The 26178-nt window shown below is 41.0% G+C and overlaps 1 protein-coding gene across 1 annotated transcript; it reads left to right on the top strand.

Annotated features, from left to right (window-relative positions):
• The first annotated feature begins 1984 nt into the window (after positions 1-1984).
• Positions 1985-21338, top strand: SPTY2D1 (SPT2 chromatin protein domain containing 1). Its single transcript, XM_032691472.1, has 6 exons — positions 1985-2125; positions 11248-11362; positions 12747-14342; positions 15598-15757; positions 16406-16483; positions 17742-21338. The coding sequence occupies exons 1-6, from the start codon at positions 2066-2068 to the stop codon at positions 17836-17838; spliced, it is 2106 nt and encodes a 701-aa protein (XP_032547363.1). The 5' UTR covers positions 1985-2065; the 3' UTR covers positions 17839-21338.
• The last annotated feature ends 4840 nt before the right edge of the window (positions 21339-26178 follow it).

Genomic DNA, 26178 nt, shown 5'->3' with positions numbered 1-26178 from the left:
GATAAGACTGCCAGAAAATGGCATCATAATCTTATTGACAGTACCACAGAGGGAAACAGAATTACAAAAATGAGAGAAAAACTGATGAACCAATAACTGCCCATGAAGAGAGACTGAGTAGAAAGTCTTAAAACTAAAAAATAATTAAACTGAAAAATTAAAGAAAGTAATAATATAAAGAGGGCGGGAACCGAAAGAGTAGATCACATCTGAGTCAGAAATAAAGTCAGTGAAATGTCTTATGGAGATTAGAATTAAAAGGGGAAGAAAGAGAAGGATCAAGCTGTTACAGGATAAGGTGTTACATCAGGTCTGCATTCCAAGAAAAAGCAGGGGGAGATCAGGAGGAGTGTCTACCCTGCCCAGGGTGGTACCATGCAGAGATACCAGAGTAAGCATTACAGAAACAACTTCAGATCATCTGTAGTTCAAGAACTACAAAAGCCTTGCGATTTAACTGGTGCAGTGCCTGGCTCAAATCAATCATCCAGTTCCTCCCCTCACTTAGGGCCTCACTGGGCATCTTTACACCAGGCTGCAATGTGATTTATAGCCCTACTCAGGAAGGAATTTCAGATATGGGGGCGAGGGGGAAAGTGAGGTCACTGAAGAGGCAAAGGGAAATTGGAAAAGCCAGGAAGGAACTGGAGGCACTGAAAGTGAAGAGTGGTCATGTAACAGCAGTGTTAAAGAGTTTATGTTAAAGAATGATAAAATGAAGGAAAAACGCTTCCTTTCAATGCCCACGTTTCTGTGACAAGCAGTGTAGAGTAAGGGAATTTTAGTCAGATGGATCTCGGATAACAGATCTAGGAAAAGAGCTGATTTCCAATGCAAGCAAGGCGTCTTCAGTCAGCTGGTGTTCTTGCACAATGTTCCAGATTGTTAGAGACCTGGAAAAATATTTGAACATACATACACACACACAGAGTGTTTTGTTTGGCCACTCTGAGAGTCAGCATTGCTCCTGGGAGCCCTGTTTATCAGGCAGTATTCCTGCAGCTGGGAGCACGCTGCTGATGTAACTGTGACACCCCTAGAAGCCAAGCACTGATTTTCAAGCCTCGATAAGCCAAGAGACATCACTGAGGAAACTTAATCCATATTCCTCTTTTGTTACAGGATTTTTGCCTGGCCTGTGTCCCCTCAGGGCCAAGCTGGTGGCTGGAGCTGACTGCTGGGAATGGGGGCAAGTGTCAGGGTGCACTTGGAGCCACTGGCCATCCCCCCAAAAGGGTTTTTTGCTTCAAAACACCCCAATCCTGACTGCCACTGAAAAACCAAGAGTAGCTATTGAAAAAAATAATAGAAAAACGTGGGATACATCCCCATGCCAAGGTCAGGAATAATATTCATAGAATCATAGAATGCTTGGGGGTGAAAGGGACCTTAAAGATCATCTAGTTCCAACCCCCCTGACATGGGCAGGGACACTTTTCACTAGACCAGGTTGCTCAGAGCCCTATCCAAGGTGGCCTTGAACACCTCCAAGGATGGGGCACGCACAACTTCTCTGGGCAACCAGTTCCAGTGCCTCACCACCCTCACAGTAAAGAATTTTTTCCTAACATCTGATCTAAACCTGCTCGCTTTCAGTTTGAAGCCATTCCCCTTTGTTCTGTCACTACGTGCCCTTGCAAACAGCCTCTCTCCGAGGCGTTTCAGCGGGCGAAGCCGGAGAGCGCGAAGGGACGGACCGCGGCATCATCAGCCCCGCATGGGCGGCAGCTGCGTGCGGGGGGCGGCGGGCAGGGAGGGCAGGGCGGGCAGGGCACGGCGGGGCCGGCCCCCGTGGGCTCATAAGGCCGCCCCGCCGCATCCCTGGGCCCCGGCATCCCGCGGGGCTCCCGTGAGGCATCGCCCCCGTTCCCCTCCTCCTTTCCCGGCCCCGTTTCCCGTGGCGAGGCGCCGCCACAGGGGAAGTGACGCCGGCGCCAGGCGAGGTTATATAAAGGGTAGGGCGGCAGCGGGCGGAAGCGAGCGGGGCCGAGCGGGCGGCGGGCGGCGGGCGGTGAGCGCTGGGAGCGGGGCGGCTGCCGCAGCCCCCCGGTTATCCGGCCCGGCCATGGATTTCCGCAATATTCTCGTGATGGCCTCGGAGCAGCAGGGGCTGAACGCGGTGCCGGTGAGCTGCGGGGCGGCCGCGGCTGGCGGGGGCAGCGCGGGGCCGGGGCGCGGTGGCGGTCGCAGCCCGTGGGGCGGCGGCGGCGGCGGGTCCCGCACCGCCCGGTCCCGCCGGGATGCGGGTCCCCTGCCCGCCTCGGCCCCCGCGTGGGCAGAGCTGGTGTCGGGCCCGGCCGGGCCTGTCGCCTCGCCGGCCGGGGGCTCTCGCTCGTGGGGGCTGGAGAAGTCTGTGTGCGGGGAGGGGGCGAGCGGGACCCCTTCAGTCAACAGGTCCCGGCACGGCCGGGCTCGGAGGGGGCAGCCGGGGCTGGCGACTGCTGGCCGCTGGAAGTGCCGAGATGCCCAGAACGAAGCGCTGCTGCGGGGGAAGCCTGTGGCTAAAAGTCGGATAAGTCCTTTTGTTTGCTCTGGAAGCAGAAGTCTGCCACGTCTCAAGTGCGGGTCGGAGACAAAGTGACAAGTTTCGGGTGGATGTGCTGCGTTGCGTGACGTCTTTCTTTAGGAAGAAATTTTTTACAGAGAGAGTAATCAGGCATTGAAATGGGCTGCTCAGGGAGGTGGTGGATTCACCGTCCCTGGAAGGTTTTTAACATGAGACTGGATGTGGCACTTAGTGCCATGGTCTAGTTACCACGGCGGTGTTGGATCAAGGGTTGGACTTCATGATCTCTGAGGTCTTTTCCAACCCAGTTGATTCTATCCATTGCGAAGGAATAACCTGTAACGCTGTGGGGGATGATTGGCAGAGGGCATTTGGTATATTGCTGATATTCTGAGATCTGTGCTTCAGCAGTTTGTGTTCTAGTTCGAGATATCAGTAATATGTGGATTCGGTGTGAAATAACCCACTTGCATGGCTGGATGAAATCTGGCAGTAGGAAGGGTCCGTGGCCTTTTCATATATTAATATCCTGGGTTTTATTCCTCTGGCAGGACCCAAATTATAAGTCATGCATGCTTATTTGGATAAAAAATATTTTCTCTTGGGTAACCACCAGCTAGGGAAACATTTTTTCTGTTTATTCTTTAACAGAGTGCCAGAGTTCTATGTTTCTATGATTAGCTCATTTAAACCAGTGTAGATGAGAGGGGTAGTTGTTTTTAGCATAAACAGTGGGAAAAGCAGAAAAAATTAACTCATTAGTTAGTGAGAAATTCATTAGTTCTGACACCACTAAAATGGAAACACTGTAGAAATCAGAGTATCAGTCTATCTGTATCACTAATAGAACTTTGGTAATGCTTGCTAATATTGTGGCCAGTTGATAATATGTACCAACCATATGGTAGATATGTGTAGTTAATTAGATTCCATTGTGTCTTTAAAATACTATAAAATATGCTTTTTTAAATTTAGGCACATTTAGTTTGTCTCTGACTCTACTTAGACACCTGGTTTGTAACATAAATGTTAAAATATCAAATATAGAAATACTCTAAGATATTTCAATGCCTATTTTATTAGTCTTAAAACAAACTGTTCCACTAAATTGTCACTGGGTTATTGTAATTCTTACTTCAGATGTTTAAAGCTTCTTATTACATTCTTAGTTTTCTCATGCAGCTTTAATGTACTGTGCCATGATTTTTTTTGCCACAGTACTTATAACTCGTGATGATGAGTTGATAAAGTATCTGCCATGTTCTCCATTGTGGATGTGGTGGTGGAGGGACGCAATCCTACTTGTGCAATGGATGAGGGTTTAGTTACTCTTTTTAGAAAAGGCAGCATTAGGATTTGCTAATTCCTAATTAACTCATGTAGTGAGAGTGCAGTTGAATCCATAGCTGAAGCAGTTTGTTTAGCACATTAGTGGTGCAGGTTTTAACTCTAAAGTTGGCCCTAGCCTCTGAGCAAAAAGCAGAGCTGTACTTGGTACAGCTTGAGGTTATCTGCAGCTGCTTGGCTTTAAAAGAGAGCCTATGGAGGTTTTACGATCTTTGGACGTCCAAGTAACTCCACTACATTAAAGCTAGTATATTAAATGTATTTGTATAAGAAGAATGTAATTAATTTAAAATATTTTTGTTAAAAACACCATATAGACTAATTACAAAATTTACTGGTATGTAAAGCTACTAGGTTTCCAGAAATGTTAGTTCCTGCATTAATGACCATATCCCCTGAATTTCCCTCTGAGAAGTTTTTTAAACTTTACAGTGCACTGAATTAAATATTCCGTGTCCATTGTAATGAAAAGTAGTGACATACACAAGTAATAAATATTAAAAGTCTATATATGCATTATACAAGTAGTGTGTAGTTCAAAGTGGAAACTATATAAAAACTCTAAGAAACAATATGGCCTTGTACTGTAAAAGGCGGACCTGGATAAAGCAGATATTACGTCATGTCCCTGTAAAAACAAATCTGCTTGTTCATCTTCCTATGGAAATCCAGATTGAAAAGGAACATTGCTGAAATCAGCCTTTTAGTGCCCTATTAGTTGCATCAGGTTTTGTTTCTAAATAAAACAGTACATATATGAACTAGTGTCTAAGCTATTAGTGATGTATTGCTAATAATCTTTCTAGCAGTTGCTGAGTAGAGCCCCAGTTTTTATCACCTAATATTCCATAGGGACTTTGCTGTTGTATCTTGTTACATATGTTCATGTTAGCAGTTCATTAGATTTTCAACATGATCTTGCTTTGACTAGACATGATTTCATGTTGATTTTAGTAAGAGTTAAATACTTCGTCATTCTTTTTGGTGAAATTGATATACTGTTATGCCACAAATTTTAAATGACGTTATGGATGTGGTGAAGCACTTCCAGATATTTTTATCATACTTATTCTTTAACATACAGAATTTTATTGCAGTTTAAAAAAAAAAACCGAGTGCAGTTGGAACCTTTTATTTCACTTAATGTTTGTTGTCATTAATAATTTATTAGGAATTATCTCAAATTGCTCCCAATTCCTTTTAACTGAGGACGAATCTTTGGTGTTCAGAATTGACACATCAAATCTGATACAGAATATCATTTAACCACAAAGAGGAGACCCAAAACGGGAACATCTTGTCATTCACTTCAGCACTTGCTGAGGTCTCAGTTTTAGTCAGACTGATACCTAGCGTCACAAAACAACCCCCAGTGAAGCTGACAGATACAGGTGGCTATGAGAAACAAAGTATTTGTGAAGTGAAACACTAGCAGAATCCCAGAGTTTGTTCAGAGGAGGACCTTGGGCTAGAGAGCCTGACCGTCAAATTCTACTCTACAGACTATTGAACGCTTGCCCATAGACAAGAGAAGCCCTGCAAGAGAAGTAGTGGGGAATGGCTGTGAAATACAGGCTGTTGTAGGATCAGACTCCTCTTGATCAGTGTGTGTGCATTTATTATGTGCCTAAAACTTGCCTCAAAAGAGGACCTGAAATGCTTTGGATTATATCAGCTTCCACGTGTGAGCTGCAAGATACAGTGTAAAATGTTGGCAGGGGTGAGGAGGGCTTTTACTCTCGACTGACCTGACAGTTAAGTTCCAGACTGTCACGATTTAAATGCTTGCAAATGCTGACTAGAATGTGTAAAACTTTCAGCTTTTTCTATTTCTGGTCTGGTTTTTTTTGCAAAAGCAGATGAAAGTGGGGACTAACATAGGACTACAGAAAGGAAAGCATAATGTATCTGTTTAATTTGCTTTCTCTGTGAAGCAACATTTAATAGAAGAAATTTCTGCCTTTTTTCCAGCTAATGGTTCAACTTGGATATTGTGGTAGCACTTGCAGAAATCTTAAGAAATTATTTTTGCTTTTTTAGGAATAAAATGTACGACCTGGTTAAATTGGATTTGGGAGAGGAGAGCAGTGTGAGCTGATAGTCAAAATACTCTTATCAGAAAAGCCTTTCTCTTGGTAGGGATTGTTGGAAGATGAAGGGGAACAAACTTAAGCATGCTCATTATCTACCATTTAGTTTGTCAATACTAGATATTGAAAACAGTAGTTGAGAAATCATTGTGTGCACATGTTCTAAGGCTGCAGAGGGAGCTGCTGGGAACCCAGTGGTGAGACTGTAGCAGAGGCCTTGGAAATACCAGTCCAGGATGATAGCAGAGGCCTCTGGGCAGTTAACACCAATGGCCACTTACAGTTTAGAAAGCAGCCTTTTGAGGAACTGGTATTAGGGCATTGTGAAAGGAGTGACACAAACAAGGATGTATACTGTGAATGAACCATTGCTGATGTTACCAGAAAGTTATACCCTGCAGAATATTTAGGGGGAAACAGACTTCCCCTTGGAGAAGGCTCCATGTCTTGGTGAATGGTAAGGAAGAAGAGGAAAAGTGTTGTAATATCACGCGGGGGTCACAACGTGCTAGTGAAAAGGAAGCACACAAAAAAATCCCCAGCCTGTGAGAGCCTCTGCAAGTTGTCCATACTGAATAACACAAGTAGAATTGTCTTTACATTGTGTGTGCAAGCCCACAGCAATAATTAGTTGCACAGGTGCTCTACTTGAGAACCAGGTTTGGCCGAATTGATCACTCCTATCTTGCTACCTGTGTAAATGCTGATCACTGTTAAAGGCAATACTACTGCTGTTGCTTCTGTCTGGGGCTGGTATTTGGTTTAGGCCTTTTGGGGCTTTATTTGGATGCCACAAAGTTTACAATTATTTTATAAATTCTGTTTTACAGTCCACTTGAGTGCTGACATGGAAGTAGCTGCAACTGTATCAGGATCATGTGCCATGTTTTGAAGGAAGTCAGTGACTTCAGAGCAAATAATCCATGTTTACAACTCGAATAGTGCAGTGTTCTGGGAACAGCTTGACCTGCTCTCTCCTAAAGGCATTTCTATTACTCTGTTGATTTAACCAACCTAGCAATAGTTATAAAAAGCCAGAGTAATGCTGCTGCTTCTTAGATGATGAAGTGACATGCCCTGGCCTATTTTGTCTGGTTTACCTGGAATCTGGTGCATGTTCATGCAAACACTTTATCAGTGTTTGTGGAACATGTGCATGGTTCAGTGCTTTTAAAAAGACTACTTAAGTAGGTCATTTTATTTCTAAATGAAAGTGAATGAAACTTGTGTCAACAATAGTAGTGATTCACTGTACAGAAAATGGGTATTAATTTATGAATTGTTTAGCTGCGTGACCAGTTGCTAGTCAATACCAAGAAATGCTAGTGATAGGAAGACTTAAATCTGAATTTTGCATGATGTGCCTTGTTAGTGGCAGTCAGAAAACAGCTTGTCTGTCCATCTGCTTTACAAACCTGCTCCTAGATACGACTGTTGGTCATAGTACAGCAAAACAAAGCCTGAAAACTGCTTCCCCATCACTTTAATTCTTTATAAGGTTTTCTAACAGAATAGATCAATCTACATTTGTCCCTGCTGTTTAGCAGTTTTCAAAGGTGCTCCTTAGGCATAAAACTCTTTCAGAATCACACAATCATTTAGGTTGGAAAAGACCCTTAAGATAGAGTCCAGCTGTATCCTCAGTCTTGAAAATTCTCAGTTTTTAAAAACTCTGTAGAAATTGAGTAATTAAACCCAGCTTTGCCAAATTAGGTTACCAATGGCAAAACGTGACATATTTGACTTCGTAAGAAAATTAGTAAATGATAATAGTAATTATTATTATCCTAAGATGAGTATAATATTATATATCATTATACTACTCACTGTAGTATACTACAAAACACCGAATATTGTTTCTAAGGTTCTAATTTGCTTCAACCTTTTTCTGAAAGGATTTTGACTAATAATGCGTGGATTTCTCTCTCTCTTCCAATTCAGGTGGAGTAAGCCAGGTTAGTTGGGGGCACTGAGTCATGGGCCACATCTGAGCAAAAACTGAGAGGCAATGCTGCATCACGGTTCAGGTTTCCTGAACAGTCAGATCTTGGAATGCTTTTGGTGCAAACAAGAAAGTCAGTTCTCAGATTGTAAACTTCCTTCCACAGAGGTGAAGCTCAGTAAGTGAGCGTGACTGTAGTAGGTCTTCAGTGTGATGAGGCAACATTGCAGGTTTTACTACTGCAGTGTGTATGGATGGTGCATCTTTGTAATTCTGTTCTAGTCATTTCAGAAATTTCTTGAGGCTACTACAAGTAGCTGGTATTGTAGCTGCCTTTCTTGGAGTCAATTTTGGCTGCAGTTTGGGGATGAGCCTCTGAACCTTGCTTCTTAGTGCATGTATATTCAAGATAACGTATGGATTTGGATGTTAGTAATTAATCAAAGGATCTATTAATATGCTGCAGATCAATTAATCAGAAATTTGAATGAAGGCTTCAATTGGGGGATATTGGAATTTTTAGAGAGTTATGCCACTAGCCTGCCTGATTATTGCTTCTAAAAGATTTGGATGTAGGTTTCTTTGCCAGATATTATAATTTAATTATTTTATTTAGGTTCTATAAGGCTACATGAGGATAGGATGATCATGTACATAAATATATGGAAATGCTGACTTGTGTGGCTCTTCAGTGATACTGTTTTTTCACAGCTCTTTCTGTTGGTGAGGATCCTAATGTCTCATGTGGGAGATCTTGGTTTAGATTTTAATCTATTGTCTTACTACTAAAATAAAAAAGCCCTCCCAAACCTCAGTTTTGGGTTTGGGTTTCTTTTGTTCCTAAATGCACTTTGCTTTCCAGCTGCTTCTGGGTTTAACTGGTTTCTATTTCTATTGTATTTATATTTGCAACTGTCTCGGTCTTGTTGCTTTGGGTTTTTTTCTGTAGTCTGTAGGAAGAAGTTAAGAAAAGTCTTTGGGATTTTTTTTCCATTTTAAGCAGAGTCTGGTACATTTGTGAAAGGCAATGTTTGAACAGGCATAGCACATTGGGGCAAGTGTTTGTTATAATAGATCCCAGTAAGAAAGACACTTGATCTCTTAAGATATTGATTAAAATTTATCGGATTTAACAGGAGAAGCAAAAAAGGGGGTAGCCTAGATAACTTTGCATCTGTTCAGTTGTGGGAATCCCAAGTTGAACAGCACTGGACAGACATCTAGGCATGGCAAGCTGTGCAAATCCTGTCCATGGTGTGAATGACCAACATTGTAGTCTTTAGAGCTTTTGCAGGATGTCCTTGGCAGTAAATGGCACAATTTATCGCTTCCTCTGCCAAGGAAGAGGATGTTATATGAAAACATGCTGCTTCACTTCAAGATATGATATAAAATTGTAGAATAGGATCTGCTAAAGGTAATCTAGTCCAACAATCCTCTAATGAGCAGAGACATGTTTAAATAGATCAGGTTGCTCAGACCTCTGTCCAGCCTGAACTTCAGTGTTTCCAGGGAAACATCTGCATCTGATGCATCTGCAACCTCTCTGGACAACCTGTGCCAGTGTTTCACCACTCTCATCATATACAATTTCTTACCTATATGTAGTTTGAATCTACCCTCTTCTAGTTTTAAACCATTACCCCCTGTCCTATTGCTGATGGATCTGCTAAAACGTCTGTCCCCATATTTCTTATACACCCCCTTTCAGTACTGAAAGGCTGCAATAAGATCTCTCTGGAGCCTTCTCTTTACCTGGCAAATTACACCACATGCAAGTGCTGTAATTGCCAGGTGTGGGCTGTGTGTGCTGTCACAGTTAGTGCTGAGGTCACACACTGATCTCGGGCGATAAGTGGAGTGCAGACCTGGACCCATTCAGGTCACCTGCTATGTGGATCAGTAACTCCTTGATATACAGTAGTCACTGTCAGCAGGAACTAAAATCAGTATTGCTGGTTTTACATCAGCCTACTGGTGAAGTCCATTCCAACTTTTGGAATAATTAAATTTTTTAGTCGATTTCTGTATTTTCACTGAATTAGATAACCTGAAACTGAAATGAGTGTCCACAAGCAATCTGGAAATGGAGCTGTAAGCCTGCAGTCTGGAATTGAACTGACTCTGGCAGCTTGAGCTGTAGTTTGCTTTTGGTTCCTGCTTGGTCAAAGACTAAGGCTGAACTGAAATATTTTTATTCCATTACTAATGCAGCCGTTACATTCCTTATTAGTCCAGTGCATTTCACTCATTTCTGTTTCCCTTCCTGTTTTCTGGTTTCCTGTTCATTCCTTCCAAAAGCTGAGCGAATCCCTGTCACAGATGAGTAGAAAGTATCTCACTAAAAAGACCTGCAGCAATGTGTTTTGAGATAAAATAATAATTTGACAGTTCAGTAAGTTCAGTGGGATTTAACAAAGTTTTAACAGTGGTTTGACAAGGTTCTATGAGTTTGATGCAAGGTTCATCTTAATAATTACTCAGTGGAAGAAACACAAATGAAAATAGAGTTCAAATTGAGCTAGAATGATTCTCAGACTGGTGACGCAAAGAGTCAGGAGCACCTTCCTGTTGAATCACAGGGTTCAGAGCTGACTCCTTTGCTTTCTAAACTCCTTTTGGAGCCTAGGTGTGGCTGGATCCAATTGTAGTCTCAGACCTGGTTAATGGTTTGTGTCTAGTGAAATTATCCATACGGTGTTTATAATAATATGGAATTAATGAATTATTAATGTTTCCTCATACTACTTCAGCATCCTCAGTCACCTACTGAGGAGCTGTCATGGGTAAGGGATCCCTCTGCCTTGGGTAAGGAAGGGTCTCTTAGTTTCAGGTAAGGAATCTCTAACCTTTAAAGGTGTCCCTGCTCAGGAGGTGTCACCTGCCGTGCAGTTCTGCCTGAACTGCAGCTGAGCTCAAATGGGGGCCCATCCTGAAGGTAATATTTAGAGGGTGAGGTAGTTGGCTGCTGGTCAACAGTATAGACAAGATAGATGTCTTCATTTTAGTGCTTGTATCTTGTTCAATACTTTGGTTATCTTGCTCTTCTGGGTTTTGAAACCACCTTTCAAAATATGTTTCAAGATACCTCTAGTCCCTTGTATGGGAGCCAGTGACTTTCTAGCTTGCAGGTTTTCCCCAATGACTTGAGGCCTGTTGTTCCTTAGTCAGCCTGAAACAAAGTACGTCTAGGAGTCAAGTGTATCCAACAACTCTCAGCTTCAGTGGGAATTTTTTGTTTGCATATTCTGGACCATCTCTATGCTTACAGTCAAATACATGACTATCATGCAACTGCTCAGTTTCAAAAACTGATTTTTACATTTCTTAACTCTTCTGACCTATTTCTTTGTTCTTTGCAGAAAAGGTACAGTTTGGCCGTTGGTCCTCCCAAAAAAGTTCCAAAAGTCAAGGGTGTAGAGTCTGCAGCAGTGCAAGCATTTCTCAGACGGCAAGAAGAAGAAAAAAGAAAAAAAGGTAAAAGTCCAGAATATTTCCTATAGTAGACTTCTGTTGATTCTTTGAGATTTGCCCCCTTATTCAAAGCTCTTGTAAATATGGCTACATGTCTGTTTCTGGAATTTATGCACAGAAATTCCTGGGGCTTAGGGAAAGCCAGGACTAAGTAAGTAGTCTTACTTAGAACTACTGAGAAGTAGTTAAGGTAAGAGCAAGAAGCCATCTGGACTTTGGTAACGCAAGTTTGAGAAGCTTCATCTGTGTGGAAAATGGAAAGAGTTGCTGTTGTTGTGTGTTCACTTAATGTATCAATACAGTCTGAATTTTAAATGTGTATGTCAGAGGCTTTGTTTGAGCCCCAATTTTTCCGCTGTATTATATTTCCTTCAAATAGTCTATAGAATGAACTAATATTGCATTGCTTCTGATGTTTTATTAAATCTGATGGACTGGATGGCCCAGGGTATTCTTCCTCTCCTGGGCCAGTCATGAGACTGCTCCTTATTCCTGCTGTCAGGTGCACCCAGAAGCAAGACTGAGCATGAATTCCATATAGGAATGCTGCACAGTCACAGCCCTTGACAATGGAATAATATAGACAGGGAATGGTACCTTTACAAGCACCCAAACAATGAGTAGCCCAGTCCATTTTCTAGGAATTTATGCTTTTCCTGAATCTTTCTGATATTTAGCCCCCACACCCTTGGTCTCTCCAGTATTTGGTGTTCAGATCTCTTACCTCTTCACCAGCTAGTTCAGCCTGAATTTTGTCAGTGGACCACACACAGACATAAGACAGCATTCTCATGCAGAAAATAGCTAAAAACTGTTCAGTAAGAGTATAAGACACACTGTGGAGATAGTCTCTTATCAGACATGTGTAGTGACCAGATGCTTGCTTATCTGTGGTTGACTGCTTCTGTATCAACCCTGCATGCTTCTACACACACACTTGTCGTATTTCCCTATTCTTATCCCCCCAATACTCTTTTATTCCCTCATCTTCCCTTAAACATCTGATAGTAAATTCTGTACAGTCTCAAAATTCTCTTGCTCAGTCTCAGAACTCCCTCTACTACCCAGAGATCCCATAACTCCTTCTGTACCTTCTCACACAGTGCTTCTCTGTAGTTTTCCTGGCATTCTGGAGAGCTGCTTCCCTTGAATGGCCTTAGTGGGTTTTGCCATAACAGCATTTGTTTTAATTGCTTGCCTTTGTTGGAGTAGCTTATACAGGTGGGTTAGCCTGCCCTGTTGGCAGACCTCTGGTCATTTTCTGTTCTATTTTGGATACCTGTGAGCCAGATATCCTTAAATTACTGTCCTAAATGGTTTATCAGTTTGGAAGAAATTGAAGTAAAAAGTAGTGCTTTTGCCTAACTTTCTCCTGGTTTTCATACAGCACTGGAAGAAAGAAGAAAGAAAGAGCAACTCTTGGCAAGGCGTATTGAACTGAAACATGACAGAAAGGCAAGAGCTATGGCCTCACGAACAAAGGATAATTTTTATGGCTATAATGGTATTCCTGTTGAAGAGAAGCCTAAAAAGAGGAGGATGAGTGAGAATGTTGCTCAGACCCCAGAGGCTGAGTATGCTACAGAAGATGAAACTGAGCAACTTGAGTACAGTCAGACTGAATCTGAACATGAGCAAGAAGAATATGAAGAGAAACCATCCAAAGTTGCAGTGAAACCAAAGGCACCTCCCAAAAGTGCACCACCACCTCTGAACTTTACAGAGCTCTTGAGGCTTGCTGAAAAGAAACAATATGAACCAGTGGAAATAAAACCAGTGAAAAAGGTAGAAGAGAGACCCAGAACAGCAGAAGAATTGAGAGAGAGGGAGTATTTGGGACGCAAAAACAAAAGAGTAGAAATGCATAAGAAAAATGAGAAGGAGATTAAGACTACAGGGATATCCAGCTCTTCAAAAAAAATGTCTTCTCAAAAAACATCTGTAAATGCAAAACTTAATAAAAGCTCAGTAGATAAACATTCCACATCAAAACCCAATGTGTCGCTTTCTATGGGTGGTATTGATAAGAAATCCAAAGCACCAGCATTGACTGAAAAACACTCACGGTCATCATCTTCCTCCAGATTTGATCATATGGAAAAAAACCCACAAAATGGCTCCTTAAAAAGCTCTACTGGTAGCAGTCATAGTAAATTACCTGTCAATGGTATTAGGAAGTCTGGCTCAAGTTCTCACGTGCCACCCTCAAAACCCATGGCCAATGGGGCTCAAAGGCTGCCATCTGCTAAAGAATCCAGCCTGAAAAAGCCTGCCCATGCAAAACCAGGAAATACTGCTGCCCTTCAGCATGGAGTCAACTCCAATGCAAAACGATCAGGCAGCAGCTTAGGAAAAGGAGGACCCGGACATCCTGGAGGTGGTTCAGGTGCAGGACCTGGACGATCCAGCAGCAATTCTGGCATGGGACCTGGAAGGCCAGGAAGTGGTTTAAGCTCAGGACCTGGGCGACTGGGCAGCGGCTCAGCCACAGGACCTGGAAGGCCAGGCAGCAGCTCAAGCACAGGACCTGGGCAACTGGAAGGTGGCTCAGGCGTGGGGCCCGGAAGGCCGACTGGCAGCTCAAGCACAGGACCTGGGCGACCAGGCAGCAGCTCAGGCATGGGACTTAAACGACCGGGCAGCAGCTTGGGCACCGGACCAGGAAGGCCAGGCAGCAGCACAAATGCGGGACCTGGGCGACCAGGCGGCAGCTTGGGAACAGGACCAGGAAGGCCAGGAATCAGTCCAAGCACAGGAGCCAAGCGACCAGGCAGCAGCTTGGGAGCAGGACCAGGAAGGCCAGGCATTAGCACAAGCGCAGGACCTGGGCGACCAGGCAGTGGCTCAGGTGCAACTGTAAAACCGAAGTGTACTGTCGTGTCAGAGACCATTTCTTCTAAAAACCTAGTCACAAGACCTAGCAATGGACAGATGAATGGAATGAGACCTTTTCAAGGGCATAGACCTGTGCTTCATCCACAAGGTATACATTTGTAGAGCAGATTTTTTTCACTGTTGTGGTTTAACCCCAGGTAGCACCTAAGTACCGTGCAGATGCTCACTTGCCCTGTTCCCCAGTGGGGACAAAACTGGAAAAAAGGGTAAAACTTGGATAAGAACAGTTTAATAGCTGAAATAAATGTAATAATATTGACAACAGTAATAATTGTAATGAAAGGGGAGTAAAATGTAGGAGAAACACATGATGCACAGTACAAATTACGTTCCATGGTGTGGAATATCCCTTTGGCTGGTTCAGGTCAGCTGTCCTGGCCGTGCTCCCTCCTGACTTTTTGTGCACCTGCTCACTTTCAGAGCATGAGAAACTGAAGAGTCCTTGACTGAGAAAAAGCACTATTAAGCAGCTACTAAATCATTAGTGTGCTATTAACCTTTCTCATATTCAAAACAAAGCACTGTACTGCTACCAAGGAAGAAAATTAACTCTATCCCAGCCAAAATAAGGACATTCACTTAGTTATTGTTTTGTATGTTTTATGCATGTCTGAGTTGAGGTCACTAAGAGACTTCTGACTATTTATAGATGCAGTTAGGGAGACTTGGAGAAAATACCACATTTGCCTTTTAAAGATTGCTTGTAACAGTAGAATGTTTTTTCTGCTTTGCAACTTTTTATTTTTGCCTATGCTCATAACTCTTGAAATACAGGTGGTGTGAAGTATTACATGAAAGAAAACTAAGCAGCCTGTGATGGATGTTGGTATATGAATGCTGTTAGAAAGAAAAGAATTCACTTCTAGCATCACTTAATAATACTTAGTCTATAATATTTCACAGTGTCATAAATAACAGATGCTTGAAGGGGTACATGAAAAATCAGTCAGGCTCTCTGTGGTTTTACATTTCAGTGTTTTGGTGAGTTCATCTTATCGGTAACAAGCAGTTCTAAAAATTTATTTCTGGTCAGGAACAAGCAGAGTGGAGTATAGTGAATACATGCCTAGAAAACCCTGAACAAAGAAGACATCTGCTGGGTGGTTTCCTCAGGATGCTGTTGCAGATACTGATATGTAATCTTCTCTAGCATAACTTAGAGGAAGTCTTTCCTTTTACTGAGTTTCTGAGAATTGCTAGTTAACTTGAGGCAGAAGTTTTCTACCTTGAAGCCCAAAGCTGTAAAATGGCTGTGCCCAAGGTATAGCAAGGAGAAGTCCTGTTAAATTAATGTAATGTTCATGTTATTAATGATTTTTTTTTTCTGCTCTCCTGTCATTTAGGTCTTGGAAGACCACCAATTAGTTACAAGAGGCAAATAGAAGATGATGATGATGATGATGAATATGACTCTGAAATGGATGACTTCATTGAAGAGGAAGGGGAACCCCAAGAGGAAATATCAAAACATATTCGGGAAATATTTGGCTATGACCGGAAAAGGTAAGAAAAATGACCATCCTAAGATACTGCAGAACAAGCAGTAGAACAATGGAAATTAATGTAGTTCTACAAATAAAAATGTTTTAGAAATAGGGGAAGTGCAGGTATCCAGAAATTGTATCGCACTGAAGAAATTTAACAAGCATTACTGCTGCTTATTGCAGAAGATACCTTGAATTTTCACACTGCCTCCAATGCTCTTTTAGGGAGCAATAAAATTTGACTAGGACATCACTGGAAAACAGCACAGCTTCATTGTCTCACCTGGATAATTCATAGCAACTCTTTATTACTGGATGTTAAAATGCCTTCTGTAGCAGTCTGCAATACTTAAGGATTCTTTAGATGTAAGTGCCCAAGTATGAACTGCTAAATGCAATAGTGTCACCTCCTCTGTGAGAGGATCTAACTTGGTATGCCTAGGAACTGCTGGAAAGTGAAGGCTCTTAGTTGGCCTATTTAAATACTTCCCTCTTGTCTGACAATAAGGTGTAAGAAAACAGGCATTTTCAAGGCTTGTAACTTACGTTCTTTTAAAACCTTAAAATCTGCGGGCAACTGATTGTTCTTTCCAAGAAGGGATGTGAATTCATTAACTCTACACTCTGATGTTTTTTAGTGTTCTGAAAACTAATATTTAACTTCCAGGTACAAAGATGAAAGTGACTATGCCTTACGTTATATGGAGAGCAGCTGGAGAGAGCAACAGAAAGAAGAAGCTAGGAGGTATGCATGGATTTAAACTTGGATAGAAATTGGGAAGTTTGTTGCTTAATATTTTCATATTGGTTTTGGCCTCTGGGCCTGCACAACTCTTACGTTATAAACTGATTTGGTTTTTAATGGCTTGGGGGATAAGACTTGTGAAAGTTCTAAGAGTTTTTTATAGATATTGGAATCCACGGAGACACCAAATTCTTTTGTTCTACTGAAATTTTTATATTGTTATTCAGAAGGTGCCTTGAGCATTAGAAACTTGCATCTTTGTTAAGTTAGTCAGTGTTCTTATTCCTCCTTGCTTCTGAGGAAGAGCTGCAGCTCATCCAAATCTATAGTCTATTAAATGAAGTTAGGGGAACTAACTGGAATTTTAAGTGATATTGCCGTTAACCAAATTCTCTGTTGAAAACCCAGAGAGTTTTTGCAGAGTTGAATTCCTGACTCACTTTTAACTACATGTGCAGCATAAAGGCAGTAGAGTTATGAAATTTTAGTTAAGCTCAGTTTTACCCTTTTCCATGCTCAACTGTTTTTCACTGAGTGCTTGGTTAAAAGCATTGTGCCTTTTGAAATGAGGAACTTGTAACCAAGCAAGTCCACTTAAATTATAGTTGTTCTAAGCCAAATTGAAAAAACCATTCATCAAGCCAGTTTTATCACATAGGTCCTTGTTGTGTTTGTTTCTGTCCCTTATTTGGCTGACTGCAGTTTCCTGAATTCAGGGAGGTGGGTAGAACATGCTGTATTATCAGTATCTCTTCCGTGGGCCTGTTCATCAGTCAGATGGACTGAGGGTAGAGCTTGTAGCTACCTGTATATGGTGCCTGAAGCCAGGAAGTTGCAACAAAATCTTTTACTTGTCTACTGTTTGACAAATCCATTCACTCCCTTGCCAGTGTTAAAAAGTTTAGGTGGCTCTTAGAAACTGATGAGCATCAGTCCTGCCATGACTTGTATGATGATGTATTGGCAAGAATTGATGGATGTTTTTCAGCTGCTTTTTGGGAGGGGAAAAAAAGACCTTATGTATCTTTTTTTTTTTTTTAAACAACCTTTATTTCTTAGCAGAAGTTCTAAATATTTTTTCCCCTCAAAATATTTGATTCTAAACTAATGATAAAATCTTTATTTTTGTAAAGCTGTATTCTTCTAAAATTATTGTTCAAATGAGTACTTTTAGGATTGCTTTTCTTGAAGGAGGGGTGAAAGTCAAACTTCATGTGTCTTGAAGTAGCAGTGTAAAGGATTTAATCTTATTTGGCAGCTTGAGACTCGGTGTTCAGGAAGACCTCGAGGAATTGAGACGGGAAGAAGAAGAATTGAAACGGAAGAGACAGTCCAAGAAGCTGAGGACACGTTAACAGGCTTACGGTGTTGACTCTGTTCATGTTTCTGCTACCCTCTGCCTCCGTACATCTCTTACTCTATTTCAGTTTCCATTTGCTTGTTAGAGGGCAAAAGAATATTTAAAGGGATTAAAGTACTGAAAAGCAAGGCTTTAGTTTGACCTAAATAAGATATTTATTTTTAATACTTGCCAGGGTTGTTTTTTTATAAAGACATTAATGCACTAATGCATATTAAATGGAATAAAATTAATAGATGTTTCCATTGATTAAACCAGTTCAAAATGCCAGCAGAAATATTGACTAGCTATGCACTGACATGGAACTGTGTGGGCCACGTACCAGTAAACCAATTTTGCATTCACTTGAAAGAAAGGAATAGCGTTCTTGTTCCCTGATATTTCTTGAGAATTACAGAAATTGCTTTATATCCTACTTGGTCTCCCAGCATGAGCCTCAAAGTCTTGAAATGTCATCTTCTGTACAGCAGCAGCTTGGGTGTAAATTCAGCCAAAGTTTGTTTAAGGCAATAACGTGCTGCATATCTTCTGATTTGAGGACCCATAAAAATAATTTGAATCTCTTTATTTCTAAATAGAAAAGGGCATGTCATTTGCAAACTGTACAGTTATGTGTATGGCCAAAAGATTGTTGGCTTTTGCTGTGTCTGGAATTCCAATGCCAGTCTAATTCAGTATGAGAAACACACACCCTGAAAACAGGAATTCCTAGTGTTTGTATGTAACTTGTGCTTTTGGGCTCGAGGCATATGCTTGGAAATTCTTTTCCTGCCCTGTAGATATTCACATTTGTTTAACAGCTTCTGCTGCTTTTACAAATGATGTTTTTTCTTACATTAAACATACAACGTGTTAAATTATTTAAAATGTGAAGCATTCACTATCTAATTATCTTAAATGTTTAGAAAGCACATCAGAATTAAATTTGGTTAGAATGCATTTGCAGCTCCTCGATATTAACAACTTCATGTTAATAGTTGTGATTGATTTCATCAAGCCAAAAACCTGTATTATGTATAGCAGGAGAGTTAGTTCAGTTACTTACCTTAATGCCCATATTTGCACATTATTTCTAACTATGCACTTAAAGACTGTTTGTTTCAGTAACTGAATTTGTTTACAATCAGCGCAGGGTTTGGGTAAGTCTGCAGGACCGAGAGTCTGAAGCTCAAATCTGGTGTTGCATCTCCTTTGATTTCTCCAAGTTGCCCTTCAAAGTTCACCAGTGTCACTACTCAGCTTTGCCTCAAGCCCCAGAACTCCATTGATAGTATCTATCTTCAGCTGCTTCAGGCCATTATGCTTTAATGCTAGAAATACTTGGAAAAGTACAAAAAGGGCTTTGGGTGTTGCTTGGGGGGGTTAAAAAAGGAAAACTTAATGTTGTGGAAAAATGACAAAGGAACCTGGGCCTATTCTTAACAGTGCTGCTTCTAGGAAGCAGTTCAGATAGCAACCTGGAAAGAACAGTCTTGGAAGCTGCTCAAGTTTAAACATCTGACTCTTAATGTAAGAAAAAACAGATTTGCCTTTTTAAGATGTGTTCTGTCAATGGCCTAAGATTTCACTGCCTCAGTAAAACATCCATGTGAGTAAGCTAATGGTATAGATTCTATAAACTAATTCAGTATTAGCTGACACAGAGCCCCGATGAAGATACCATTGTTGCTCCTCTGTAGTTTTAACTTTATTAACTAACAAAAACTGTTTCTCAGTGTGTGCACTTGAGACCATGCAAGATAGTGTAACCTCGCTGTCTAGAAGTGTGTTGTATTCTCTGCTGCATTGGGACCATCTAAAATTTCCTATTGGAAATTTCCTGGTTTCTGGAATTACCCATTTAAGACAATGAACACTGGGACCATGATGAAGTTCTGGGTTTTTACTTCTTAATTCTTTTCAGCTGGAAAAGACTCTAGGTCTGTCAACCCAGACAGCTATATCTGTGAGCAACTTCCTGCCTGGTTGGGAAAAAAAAGTCTCTTATGAAGCAAAAGAAATACATTAATTTGAAATTGGTTCAGTTGGGAATGAAATCTGCATTTCAGACAAATATAGGCTAAATAAAACCTGATTATTTCACTACTTTCTGATTATTTAACACACAAGATCAGTTAAACTTCTTAATCTGTAAAGCACTTTGTCATTTAGATGGTGACTGGAATGTACTCTGCTAGCCTCCCTAAGACACTGTATAACTGTCTCTTCACACAGTGAACATTGTTTAAATTTTGTCTATTTCATATGAAAAATTATTCAAGGACACATTTGTAATTTTATGATCAAGAAGTACTTTCTCATAATTGGCATGGGATGCTAATAGGTTTCATATTTTGTACAAATGTTTGGCTTTTAATGTGCTTGCGTTTGTTGCATATTTGTAAAGCAGCTAGGAAGGAACTAAACTTGTTTTTTTTAATTCCTGACCTTGTATCCAAAAACATGTTTACTGTTTGCCAGATTAATAGTATTCATCTAGTAACAGTATTTCAGTACTTGTCCGAAGTGCATCTGAATTTGAAGTTAAGAAAAACTGGAAGAATGCTTTTATTGGTTTATTGGGATCAGATGTTCAGCTAATGATTTAATTGTATTTAAGGAAATTCTGAATTGGTTTTTAGATTTTTAATTCACTGTTTGACAATGTGCCTTTTTTACTAAATTGTGTCAAAAAAAGTATTGAATGTAGGAATATAAAAAGGTTGGTTGGTTTCTGCTATCTCAGATTCTATATCCTTAAACTTGAGAGTGTGAAATGACATACGTTTCATAAAACCCTTCCAGGTCTGGCTTTGATTGCACAATTAAGGTAGCTACTTCTTTACTGCTAATGCTAAATCAAATGAAGGGCACTTTCTACTGATGACTACTTTTTGAAAATGTCTTGTATTTACACTTGAGCTGTATTTCACTTTACAGCAACATCTTTTGGAGGCCAGGGTTTTGCATATCACAGGAAGCCTTAGTGTGCAACTCTGTGCTGTGCTTTAAAATAAAAATCTTTCAAGAAGTATATGAGATCTCTATTGAAATCTGGATTTATTTTTGTGTAAAGCCCAAAATATTGTCCAGGAAAACTAATTTTCTATTTTTTTTTTTTTTGCATTTTGTAACATGATCTAGTAGCTGATGCATATTTCTAGATATAGCATATTTCTGGAGACCAAAACATGTCAAAGAAAATAAATATATGGAGAGACTGGTGTTTAAATTGTGATGAATGTACTTCTATTTATTTTGGTGAGTGGGTGTGATGCAATATTAAAGTGTTAGTGTGTAAATAAGGGTGCTTCTAGTGTTAGCCAATGATTTATTCCTTTGGGGATATCATGTGTGCACAATGTCTTTTTACACAATGTGACAAATCAGGTTAAAAACTGGTACATAGCTTAACTGCTTTCTGGTGCTGTCAAAGAAGTGTATACTTTTGCACACACCAAATGCATATAAGTTTTGCAGAGTATGTATACAATAAATTACAGGCATTAAACATTTTGCTGCTATTTCTCATTGGTTTACTTTATGGGAGATTTATCAGAATTACTTTCTGTTCACCTAGAATTGTTCTCATGCAGCCAGCAAGAATGTATGAAAAATTAATGGAAGCACTTAAGCCTTCAGAAAAGATCTGAAAGTTACTGGTGTCTCTTGCAGTTTAGGCTATGACATAATTTGTATTTGGAAGTACATGTATTTTAGAATGATCATATACACAATTGTGCCTGTTGCCTTTAATCTTTTCCATCCTGCAGTTTCATAAGCAGCATCCTTCTTGGTTTCTCTTACTCCCATAGAAGGAATGTGAACTGCCTTGGAGGCTCTCTCCTCTGGAAAGGTTTTCTGCTTTGACAGGGGGAAGTAAATGCAGTGACTGTTCTGATCAGCTGGTGCTGTGACCCACTTCCAAATGGATGAAAAGATACACATCAGTGAGCCCACCTGCCTTTTCTTTGAACAGCAACATTTGCACAGTCCTGTGCATAAAAAAAAACTTTAGTCATATTGCAAATCAGTATTTAGCATGTCCTTGTTTTGAAAGCATGAAATCTTACATTTTTTTGGAATTACCTTGTATGGAATTCCCTTGAGATTTTTAATGCATCTTAATAGCTGTAATCAGTCATTTTCAGCCATTATTTCAAAGCAAATATGTTCTGTTCAGATGGAGGGTGATTCTACATTGAGTTACTATCTTAATCCAGCCAGTAAAGCTACTTCTCTGGAAGCAAAAAAATATTAGGTTTAGAAAAAGTAATTACAGGTTTTCCTTGTTTGAGGGCAGCTTTTAGTTGCAATTTACTTGAAATAACATTTTAGTTCCACAAGACAGAACTACAGTGGAATCGTCCCAGAGATAGACTTTTCTTACCCCTAGAAATGCATATGGAAACACTTATTCATTCATGAGCCTGGTAATCCAAAAAGCCTTTGATATATCATGCTTAATGTACCCTGTGGAATTAAATTAAGGACAGAAGACATTCCTGAAGTTATGAAGCATGTTGCCAGTTTAGTCCTAACTTCTCTGTCCACAACTGATAGTTTGTTTTCTTTTCCACACCACCTGGTGCTTAATTTACTTTGGGGTTTTTTTGTTTGGTTTTCTTTTTGTTTTGTTTTGTTTGGGTTTTTTTGTTCAATTCTTCATAGGAATCCTGGGTTTTGCTTATATACTTTTCCCTACGTGAGCAAATTCATAGAGTTTTTGTATGCTGGATGCAACTTCTGCCCGGTTTCTCAACATTCCTCTGTTGATGCCATTGCTCATACTATGTATGCGAAAGTTGATGGCAATCAACAATTTTAAGAGAATCAAGAGCTTCAGTAGGTTTTCTTATCTTACTGAAGGAATGGGCCTGATTATGACTTGAAAAAACACTTGAGTACAGTGGTCCAGGTTTTGTAGTGTATTGGAATAACTATGAGAGCATACCTGTGCACACACTGAGTGCAAAAGCATGTTTGGGTGCCTTACATGTGCTTCTTAATGTATTTAACTTCTCTTGTGGACTTTCTCAGGAGAGATAACTAGCTTCCTTGGATGATAGAGCTAAGGATATATGTTCGTTGTTTGTCTGTCCTCAACTCCCTGTCATGATGATTCAATAATTCTCTGTGCCAGCTTCTTCCAGCTCCTGTGTTGTGTGAATGCTTTGTGGTCCCTCAGCACATTCGGTATGGCATGAAGTTTGTCCAAAGAAGTGGTGTATATGGAAGAGCAAGACACCTGTCGATTAACCTGCTGCTCTTCAGTTGATGAAGAACACTGTTTATGGTTATTTTTGGACAGGAGGGGCACTAGTCTGAGTCAATCCACTTTATCTGGTTCATGATATATACAAGATGTACAGGAAGTCTGTTTCTGAGACCTCTGCAGTGGTGTCAGCTGTCACTGGAAATGATGCGCAGACAGGCACATCACATAAGGTGACTTCAGAGTTCACACAGAGTGACGTGCTGCTGTTACCACCCTCTTCCCCCAGCCAAAATGAGTGAGGCAGCAAACCCTTTATTAACCTGGCTTCTGTTTGCCAGCTGTGTGTACAAAGGGAATGGAGTGATGGCAGCGTATGGTGCACGATGGGGCCCGGGGCTGGGAGGAGCCGTGTTTACAAGCTGCATGAGAGATGCTGAAACTTGCAGTAGAATTTTAATTATATGTGGAAGCCTCTTTGCTGCCCTATGGAGTTGGCAGTGAGGTCTGATGTACCTCATAGCTGCTGGTTTAAATCCAGCCTTGGTTGGTTTGTGCTTTCAAAGTGATAGTGATGGCATATAAAATGGTCACAGTGTAGTTCACACACATACAGCTGACTTACTGGTTGTTCAGAACAAAAGTGAACACTGAGAAAAATAGTGCTCTAGGTCATGATATTTCCAGGGCTAAAGGCGGTTTTGGTTTTGTGTGAGAAACTTTACAGCCATACTAAAAATCCACCTTTGCTACAAATCTTAAAATTTCTGCAGCATCAGAGGACTGGTACAGGGAGGTACGTGGGGTAGCAAGGCTGTGTTCTGTGTGGGCAGATCATTAGCCTAGAGATTAGCTGGCATTAGGATCTGTTAATGTAATGTAGAGTTATTCATTGCAAATGACATAAAGAGAAGATTTTGAGTCAGAGGGCACAGACCCACCCAGCTCTGAATTTAAAGGAGAGTTTGAACAGTGAGTACTAAGAAATTTACATCTGTAGTTTGGGTATAAGTTTAGTCAAGGGTGACCTCTAAGCCTTGAACAGAAATAGTATTACCATTGTGTTCTTAAGAAAGTAGTGGTAAATCACTGCCAAGGGGATGTGGTCACTGTTCTGGTTTCTATGATTATTTTGTTTATGTGTGCACACAGGTTTTAAAAGTGTTTCCAAACATCAAACCTGCTAGTAAGTGTAAAATCTATCAGGTTTTCCTAATTTTTTTTACCATGAAATAGGGAGAAATTTAAAGTTTAAATGCTTGAGATTAAAAATTTAAAAGGAATGCTGTAGTCTCAAAGATTAGTCTGTGCTAGGACCTTTGTGAAAAAAAATGATCTCTTAAAAGTGTTTAGATAAATGTTCAAGCTGATCATTCTGTAACAGTGTAACATAGGTTTTGCTAGCTCCAAAAAAGCACATAGCCACAGGGTCTGTAGGAGGCTGAGGTGAAGGCAGCTGCCTTTGCATGTGTCTCAGACCAGCACTCTCGAGGTCCCAGTAAAGCTTTAATTTACCATTCCTTCTACCACAGAACCCAGACTGCCCAGAATACTTCCCCTTGTTTACTGAGGGTCTTGGTCAGAGCACCCACCAGCCCAGAGAGCACAGTGTGCAAGGTTACACTGATGGCAGTCCCCGAGACAAACTTCCATTCTCCCTTCCTCAGGGCAGGGGCCTCTCTGGGCAGGTGGAGTGAGGGACACAGCACCTGGCCTCGCACATACAGTGCAGAGTAGGGCTGGGGGCTTGGAGGTGTCATGCCAGGTCACTGCTGCCCTTTCATGCATCCTGCCTTGCAAACACTCTCCTGGAGGTACCAGCAGTTCTGCACAAATATAGACCTCAAGGAAAGGACCAAGGAGAAGTGAGACTACCAGGAAGGAGGAAACTTGATCCTCACTGTATCACCTGTTCACAGAGAGCCAGTCTGTGGTGAGTTTGGCATCCTACCCTATGTCTTGCCCATTCCAGAGGTCCTCCTTCCCCCTCACCATGGGGTTCATAAAGCCCCACCTGGCACTTGCTAGGGGCTGAGCGCCAGTCTGGCTATTTCCACCAGTCCCACTGCTGCTGCAGCCATGGGGCATTGTCCTCCTAAGTGCCAAGCTATGGTTTCTGCTTCCAGATGGGCTTTCACAACCCCAGATACAAGATGCTGTTGTGAATCCAGGTAGCTGGGATTCTGCAGTGCAGGAGAGATGAATATGTAGCAGTCCCAGCATCCTGCTGCAGGAAAAGGTAAGATCAGCCTATCTTCTCTGAACTGTCTGTCTATATCTCCTTTCTGAAGCTCAGTTACATTGAATGTGGAAAGCTGGAAGCTAAAGTATCTGCTCTAAATTATATATCTACTTTTGAGATGGAGAACATTGTGTCTTAAAAGTAATATTTTAAAATAATCAGATGCTGATTCACTGAGAAAGCTCAGAGGGGTGGAAAGCAGATTCTCAGTGTGTGTAAGTTGCTATAACCTCTGCTGAACTACAGCAACTTATTCTGGCAAAAAGCCTGTGCTCGAAAAAAGCATATCTCAAGTTTTGCCTTGTTAGTGGAGTATGCAGCAACAGCTTAAAATCTAAAAATAATTCTTTTAGGAGTTCTGCTGATGGTATTGTGACCTTCTTTTGCATAAAACAGCTAACAGTTTTACAGGGAGGCAGATTTATTTGGAACTTGCCTCACAGTACTTCTCCTTCAGTGTTACTCACAAAACAACATCCCAAAGGTAATGACTGTATTTCAGTTGTTTGCAGAACTTCATGACCGAAGATGTACTGTGCTTGCTGGGCAAACAATGTGCAGCACTTGCTGGAATCTGCAATGCCAATTCCTGAGGGACTGATCTTGAGCGGCCCAGTTTTGTGGCTTTCCTTTTTTTCTTTTCTTTTTGTGGCTCTGCTACTTTCCAAACTGAACACTGAAACTGCAACATTTTTCATTACATCACATACAGCGATTTCAGCACAGAAACAGAATCAGCATCAGTAAACAATACATATGATGGAAAAGCTTGATAAAGGTTGTTCTACACCTAATTATTTACTGCTATGGCTGTACCAACAACCTGTGCTCTTGGTTAATATCTGCCTCAGGCCTCACATTAGTGAGGAAGAAAAAATTACATGAGCTTTCTTGAGATC

The sequence above is a fragment of the Chiroxiphia lanceolata genome, chromosome 6 (assembly GCF_009829145.1).
Source record: "Chiroxiphia lanceolata isolate bChiLan1 chromosome 6, bChiLan1.pri, whole genome shotgun sequence".
NCBI lineage: Eukaryota > Metazoa > Chordata > Aves > Passeriformes > Pipridae > Chiroxiphia > Chiroxiphia lanceolata.
Note: the sequence above shows the minus strand (reverse complement) of the source record. Positions and strands in the feature narration are given on the sequence as shown.

Excerpts from the sequence above, each read along its gene's own strand:
- SPTY2D1 (XM_032691472.1), top strand. The coding sequence starts at position 2,066 with ATGGATTTCCGCAATATTCTCGTGATGGCCTCGGAGCAGCAGGGGCTG. Across the intron at positions 15,758-16,405 it reads TTTGGCTATGACCGGAAAAG|GTACAAAGATGAAAGTGACT; the intron begins GTAAGAAAAATG and ends TTTAACTTCCAG. Across the intron at positions 16,484-17,741 it reads CAGAAAGAAGAAGCTAGGAG|CTTGAGACTCGGTGTTCAGG; the intron begins GTATGCATGGAT and ends CTTATTTGGCAG.